Raw genomic sequence first — 7,923 nt, forward strand, 5'->3', positions numbered from 1 at the left:
GCCTTTCTTCGTCGCATCATCGCCGCGCTCACCGCCGAGTTCGCCATGAAAGATCTCGGTACTTCTTGGGCATCCGCGTCACGCGCTCCGATGCTGGCGTGCTGGAGCGTGCCGCCATGGACAACTGCAAGCCCGCGCCTACACCGGTGGACACCAAGGCCAAGCTGCCCGCGGCGACAGGCCCCCGAATGGCTGACTCCACTGAGTACCGCAGCCTCGCCGGTGCCCTGCAGTACCTCACTGTCACGCGCCCGGAGCTCGCCTACGCCGTCCAGCAAATATGTTTGCACATGCATGATCCGCGCGAGTGCCATCGTGCGCTGATCAAGCGCGCTCTCCGGTACATCCGCGGCACTGCATCCCTCGGATTACATCTGCGCGCGTCCTCGACACTTGATCTCCGCGCCTACACCGACGCCGACTGGGCTGGCTGCCCGGATATGCCGCGCTCCACCTCGGGGTACTGCGTCTATCTTGGCGACACTCTTGTCTCCTGGTCGTCCAAACGCCAGCCGACCGTCTCCAGATCGAGTGCTGAAGCTGAGTATCGCGGTGTTGCCAATGCGGTGGCTGAGTGCGTCTGGCTTCGACAACTTCTAGGCGAACTCCGCTGCTCTGTCAAGACGGTGACGCTCGTGTACTGCGACAACATCTCTTCGGTGTACCTGTCCAGCAATCCAGTCCATCACCGGCGCCCCAAGCATGTCGAACTCGACATTCTCTTCGTCCGCGAGCGCGTGGCCCTGGGCGAGTTTCGCGTCCTTCACATTCCCACGCGCCAGCAACTCGCCGATGTGATGACCAAAGGATTGCCCGTTGACGTCTTCCACGACTTCCGTTCCAGTCTCTGCGTCACTCCTCGCGCCGTCACGACTGCGGGGGGGGGGGGGGGGGGGGGTGGGTGGGTGGGGGTGTTAAGCTACATGTACATGTGTCATGTGTGTGTGAGTATTGTATGTAGTCTCTACATCAGGCTAGTATAGCGTACGTGTGTGCAGTTTTCCCTTACGCACACACGTCCCTCCACCTCTCGTGCATGGCCACTCCACAATCTCCATCGTGGCTCAAGTGCCCGCTGCTCCCCTGTATATGTAACCCCTCAGATGAATGGAATCGGCGTGTTCGATCTCTTTCCCTAAAACACTATAGATTCCTAGAATTGCCATAGGAATATGGACTGATTTATCATGGCATCCAACAGATGTTGAAACTCAAAATTTAGATTTAGTTGCCATGGAAACTCAAATTTTTAGATTTGCCATGATGTGTTGCCAGGGAACTAAAAAAGGCTTGTGTTGCCATGTAATTTCTGATCATTTTTATAGGGGCATTTGCATTTCAGCCCCTAACTCGAACCCAACTCAGATCTACCCCTAAAAAATCATGTGCTCAAATTTTCCCCTTGTCCGTTAGGTGTGCTTATACAAATGCCCTTCTGTACAGTTTCCACCGCAATTTTGCATATGCATTTGCCATGGCAATTTTAGTACTTTTTTTGTGTTGTTTGACATCCCTAGTAATTTAACTACAGAGAAAGTTTGGCATTTTTATAAAAGTAACATGGCAAATTCGAATGTGCATTTGCCATCCCTAGTAATTTAACTACAGAGAATCGTTCGGTGGATCGATGGTTCCACCGAACGAATCGTTCGGTAGGGTGGTCCTCCTGCCACACATGTGGTGAATATCGGCGTCCAAAAACTACCCAAATGATAAGTGCCACACGTGTGGCACGAAGCAACATGGTCCAAACGCCTCCATAACCATCCATCTTGCCACATCAAACAGATGACATCAGCAGAATCGTTTTGGTTTTTTGAATTAAAAATCCATTTTCATCATTAAATCCTTCTCAGTGGGATCTTCGAAACTAGATCCCATATTGATATGTTTCGACGACTTTTTTTGGGAGGGGGGAGGGCAAAAAGTTGTCATGATGTTTACACTTAAGTTGCCATAACCACGGCAAATTTAATTCATGGATCATAGCAAATTTTGGTAATTCATCATGGCAAATTTAGTTTATACATCATGTCAATTTTAGTATTTTGACCATGAAAATTATTTTTTGTATGGACCATGGCAAATTTTAGTGCATGTATCACGTCAAATTTAAGTACTTCACCATGGCCATTTCATTTTATGGTTCATGGCAAATTTGAGTCATTGATCATGCATTTTTGAAGTAATTGACGGCGAATTTCTTTTTAATTATGAACCATGTCAAAATTATTTCATGGATCATGGCAAATTTTAGTAATTCACCATGGCAAGTTTAGTTTATTAATTCCCTTTTTTTATAATGTCAAAATTTAATTTAAACGTAGTAGAAAAGGTAGTTGAAACATATCATGGCAAGTTCAGTGTAAACACCATGGCAATTTATGTGCAATGCACATGGCAATTTTTATTAAAAAAAAGTCGTCAAAACATATCGATATGAGATCTAGTTTCGAAGATCTTGTCGTGACGGATTTAATGGTGAAAACGAATTTTCAATCAAATTTTTTATTTAAAAGATAAAACATTTTAAAAACTGGAAAACCTAAAAAGATTTCTACATGCATGCATGCGGTGACATGGCAATCTGTTGCTATAAGAACGTTTGATCCACCTTCCTCCCTGCTGCCACACATGTGGCAAATATCAGAGCCCCAAAACTAACCATGACAGGACGGTTCGTCTTCTCACTCCCTCCCTCCCGCCCCTCCCAATTTTGGCACACAGCCAAAACAACCCCAGAAAAATTCAAAGACAACGCAAGAACTAGCCGCTGATTCCACCCCATTCCCCTCTTTCCTTCGGGTCTTCGTCGGACGGCAACCATGGACAGCGGCAACGACGGCAACGACAACGGTGGCGGCGGGATCCTGGAGGGGTACAGGATCTGGATGGGCGCGAGCGTGGTCGCGGCATTCTTCATCTCCATGGAACGGTTCTCCTGCATTCACATCCACACCATGGACGACGAGGATGACTACGACCCTGAGGAGGCCAAGGATCGCCCCCTCATGCTCTCCCGCCCCCAGGCCCTCCCCGAGTACTACTACGACCGATCCGGGTCCTCCGCCTCCTTCGCCAAGATGTGAACAGGTCCTGGCCCGTATTGGGATCATATTGCTATTTCTTTGACCTGTTTATTGATTAGAATTTTTGTGTGTGTTGTTTTGTGATTCATTCAGCCGCGCCATGATCTGATTGTGTCGTCGTGTGAGGTGTTCAAGAAATATAGCCCTGCATTCTTCATGTGTGATTCGAACGGCCGATTAATCTTTCAATTTTGTGCCATCTATTCACGAATCTTCTATTAATTTGATTCCAAGACGGTCATATTAATCCTGTTTTACATATTTCTGGCATTCTTTTTCCAAAGGAGTGGAGCTAATGCACATGTAATTTGGACATGCAGCACCATGTTTCTGATAGTTCTAACACTTAGCTGGAGCCCGAATCTTATTAGTTTCAGATTATGTTTCTGCACGAATAATTCGTTTCAGATGTTTGGAGAGAAAATTGGCCCTGGTAGTTGTTTCCGTATCTCAAGTTTATTCCCTTTATTCCCCAATCTGCAAGGCTGCAATTGTCTACTTCTTTTTTCAACCTTACATTTGGTAAATTTGCAACTATATATAGCGTCTGTAAACCGTTGCAACTATAGGTTTTGTGCAGCACCTTTCGATTTTCATCATTTGGTAAGTAGTTTATTCGGCTTGCTAAATCTTGTGAAATATTCAAAATCGGTTGTTGGACAACCGTGCAACTTGTTTCAAATTATCAAATTAGTTCGGAGCGTGATTTTTATGTTTGCAATGGGATTTTGAGTTGTGTTGCATTATGCAGAACATGATGGCACTAGCACAAGATAAGTTGTGATGATTGAGAGCATATTATGGCAGGTGGCGAGTGAGGTGCTCGGTTAAGCAGAAGGCACGGTCATCGAATTTTGACGATTGACGACTAACTTTGATTGGGAAGGAAGATCTGTGGAGAAAAAAATGAATGTAACTAGCTACTGCGTGCTATGTGCTGTGGTCGAATTAGGCCATATGCCTTGGATGTCTGTTCTTTTCTTCTTTCTAATTTCGCTTCATCTACTCGGTGATTTCCGGACCTGAATAGTATTTTGATTACAGAATGAGAAGAGGCCTTCCGTTTGTTTCAAAGAAACGTATACAATGATGCTGTGAATTTGTTTCAATGAAGAGATTTACTGTTACTGAAGTATCCTCCAATTCTATTTTACTTGCCCTTTCTTGCGAAAATTGTAGTTGTCATGTCATGTAAAAAAAACAGTTCTTAATAGTGCATTCAGGTCAAAAGGCAGTCCTTTTGATCTAGATGTTGAATCTGTTTCCGGAGCGTCTTACTTAGTTTGTCGTAGCTCATGTAAGAGAACTGATTTGTTTTAGAGAGAATGCAAGAGAACCGAAGTTAGGATTATCAAGACGGAGTAATCATCTGAGAAAATAGAGTATTTGACAAAAAAAACTAACATTATTGGGGTCTCGATCCGACAGAAATACCACTTTAAAACTGCCAACAAAGATCAACGACTTGAATCTATTTATTATTATTTTTGCTAAAAATTACCACTTTTGGATAATGGCCTGTTTAAACTATTTAAATGTGTCCATGACAAACGGGGCCCACTTGTCAGGGCTGACGTGGCAAGAAAGTCAACTCCATTTATTTTAATTGTTATATTTATCGTTATATAGATGGGACCCATATGTCAGCATCTACCTTCTTCCTCCTCTCTCTAGCATTTTCTCGAACACCTTGTGTGCATCGGGCAGAGGGCAGCATCAGCTGGGGAGGAGATTTAAGAGGAGACTGATAGAAGAAAATAATGAATCTATGAACATGTCACAAGGAGTTGACGATGATGGATTTGATGAAATTGATAAAGTGATGGAGACCGAACATTGTGGTGGATACAAAGGTTGAGATACTGGCAGTGGAGAATACTTTACTCAAGAGGAGCTCTAGGGTATATATATCTAAAATACAATCTTCGTGGAGAACGCTATTGAGCAGGCCAAGAAGCGCAACCTTTGACCTAACGGTTACACCTTCCTCTTCTATTAAAGCATCTTTTCAATAGACTAGCAAGATGCCCGTGCATTACACAGAACATTAAGATGCATTTTTTATAAAACACCTGTTGTGATTGACCCATGCAAGAGTAATCTCATGTGTAAAAACTAATGATACCTCAAGAATTTTATCGAAAAAATGGTATCTCGAGAATTTCATCGGAAAAATGATATCTCGAGAAAGATGAGAGATAAGGTGAGGAGTGGGGCATGGTGGTGACTGGTGGTCGGACTGGGCGGAGGCATGGGGATGGACGACGCCAACAGCGGCCACCATGCCAGATTGTTTCAGAGACTTCCTTTTTTAATTGCTCAGCAATGAGGTTGTGGGAGATAAGGATGAATGAAGCAAGGCCTTATCTATAAATGTGGAGAGAGGTGCGGTTTTTTTTGTAAAATTGTCATAGTTTGCTTTCTATCCGTCAGATGTAGATCGGACGGTCTATATTACAAGATGACAGGCACACCATCATCACCAACTCGATTTTTTTTATAAGAATAGAGATGGTGTAGATAAAATAACTAATTTTTACATCACGGAGGCCTAAAAACGCTGCTTCAACAGATGATGTAGGTGCAAAAAAAAAATTGTATCACCTTCTTCAGGTGATGTAGAACACAACACTTGAAGATGCATGCAAATTTGCATCTCTACCTCCCTGGTGATGTAAAATGGCAGTCACACGCGAACGGGCAACCTTAACTTCATTTCCTTCCTACCCACCGTGCGACCGCGTCCTCTCTACTTGTCGCCTGCTACCCAGCCGCCGCCATGACACCCGCCCACCACACCACGCCGCATCATCCCGACGCCAGATCTGGCCTCTCCACCGCCCCCACCGCCGGTTCCACCGCTCCTGCCGCCGGACGCCTCCAAATTGGCCGTTGTTCCATCGCCGAATCGCCGCCGCCCGATTTGAGCTCCCCCAATGCCCCACCGCCGCCAGATTCGAGCCACGCACCCGCCGCCGCTTTTCCACCACCAAACTCGAGCTTCTCACGCCGCACAGCCGCTGCCAATCCGCCGCCCGATTCACAGCCGTGCTACCGGCCATTCGAGCTCCTGCCACTGCATTCGACCTCTCGGCTCTCGCCGCTCGGCCACCAGCACTCCTCTCGAAGCTCGGCCGCTACCGCTGAAGAAAATCTCAAAGAGCAAGACCGACGGGTACGACAATGCCAACAAGGACGAGTTCTGGGAGTAGTTCGAGAGCGACGACGAGTAGACTAGGAGTAGTAGTAGTAGTTCGATGGATGTAGTAGTTTGAACTATGTTTAATTATGTCTGAATTAGAATGATGTTTGCTTCAAATGAACTTGCTATGTTTAAATTATGTTTGAAATGTTGTAGTAGTTGAACTAGTTTACATCTTCAAATACATCATCTGTTAGAGTAGAAGTTTTACATCATCAAATATACATCATCTGTTGGAGTTGGAATTTTTTTAAGATGTAAAAAAGCATATTGGAGATGCTCTTAGTTCTTTTTCTACTTTACCTCACACCCTTGTTTCCGTTATACCTTTGAGAACATATATATATATATATATATATATATATATATATATATATATATTTGAGAACATATAGGGTCGCGCTATTCGTCACCTTGGGTGAGGACTTCCTCACCCCAGCCGACCTGTGTAGCATATCTTAGTCGATGTAAGGTTACATCAGAGTAGAAGTGTTCTGTAAGACAGTCTAGCAACGTAAGATTACCACACTTGTGCCCTGTAAAGTTACGTCATGGAAGCAAGGTAGGCACACCGAAACCACCACCGTAAGAAATAAGGTGATTGCAACTTAAAATTATGGCAACAAATGGCGGATGTGTTTCTTTTTTTTCTATTGAGATAAGGCTGCATTCTGGCATTAACAATTTTTTATATATTAGCAAAATGTAAGTAAACATATTTTAATAGATCGATGAAACGGGCTGAAACAATCAGTGGCCCTACGTTTATCTTTTGTTCAGAAGTCAAGATTTTCTCTCTCCTGACTGTAGCTAACCATGACTCCGTTTCTTGCTTAGTACTGCTACTTTTCTTGTTCATCCTGTCTAGTAGGGATCCTCATCGTGCTGCTCTTAAATGAGATGATGCTCCAGCACCAGGTCAGATTCCTGCTCAGCCCAAGGAGAACGAGAACTTCAAGCATCAAGTGATCTCTAGGACTATTTAAAACACTTCTCTTTGTCCCTGTAAAAGAACACTTCTCCTTAAAACACTACTCAGTTGCAGCGTGGCCACCACGGAAAGGCAAGAAGCTGCCTTGGGTCAGACTGCAGTATATCCACAAAAGCATAGGGCACTGAGCACTTGAGTGAGCTACATTACAACGAGCCAACTTTGAGCTATCACTAGAATCTGAGAGATGAGGCTGTCCTGGGCAATTATGTTCCCTGACATTGAACTTTCTAGGAATGTAAATAACCTATGTTTGAGTATGGCTCGTCGCAGAAAGGAAATCTTAAAAATGACTCCTTATTTCCCATTGTCCAGGAATATGGCGAAGATCATTGGAAGCTGTTGCCTGTGCTAGAGTCTGGTTATATGTCAGGAAGAATGATCTGGCCACTTGTAATGGTGGTGGCGATTCGAGCGGCTACCTGAAGAGCTAGCGCGCTTCCGCCTGGAAGGGTGAGATGCTTTTGTGCTGTTGTTCTCCATCAATTTGAATGAAGAGCATTGTATCTCTTGCAGAACCTGGACTCCCTCGTATATGCATATTGTTGACCATACTGGAAGTAGTTCCGTAATGTTCATCACTCTGAAAAGCAAAAAAGAAAAGGCAGAGAGAGAGAGGATAAATTATTTACTTCGATAAA

The 7,923-nt window shown here is 44.4% G+C and overlaps 1 protein-coding gene across 3 annotated transcripts; it reads left to right on the top strand.

The window, feature by feature from the left end:
• The first annotated feature begins 916 nt into the window (after nt 1-916).
• Nucleotides 917-4,224, top strand: LOC147991033 (uncharacterized). 3 transcript variants are annotated; one of them, XM_087519840.1, is made up of 2 exons: nt 917-3,093; nt 3,183-4,224. In XM_087519840.1, exon 1 carries the CDS (start codon nt 2,826-2,828, stop codon nt 3,087-3,089), a length of 264 nt encoding a protein of 87 aa, XP_087375966.1. In that variant the 5' UTR covers nt 917-2,825; the 3' UTR covers nt 3,090-3,093; nt 3,183-4,224. The 3 variants fall into 3 exon arrangements, with proteins under 3 accessions (XP_087375966.1, XP_087375972.1, XP_087375970.1); XM_087519846.1 differs by having other exon boundaries at nt 918-3,093; nt 3,841-4,224; XM_087519844.1 differs by having other exon boundaries at nt 919-3,093; nt 3,897-4,224.
• Nucleotides 4,225-7,923: the final 3,699 nt, after the last annotated feature.

This window comes from Triticum urartu, chromosome 1A (genome assembly GCF_056163025.1).
Source record: "Triticum urartu cultivar PI428250 chromosome 1A, HENAU_Tu73, whole genome shotgun sequence".
Taxonomy (NCBI): Eukaryota; Viridiplantae; Streptophyta; class Magnoliopsida; order Poales; family Poaceae; genus Triticum; species Triticum urartu.

What these genes read in the sequence shown, in the direction of transcription:
- LOC147991033 (XM_087519840.1), top strand. Translation starts at nt 2,826, where the DNA reads ATGGACAGCGGCAACGACGGCAACGACAACGGTGGCGGCGGGATCCTG.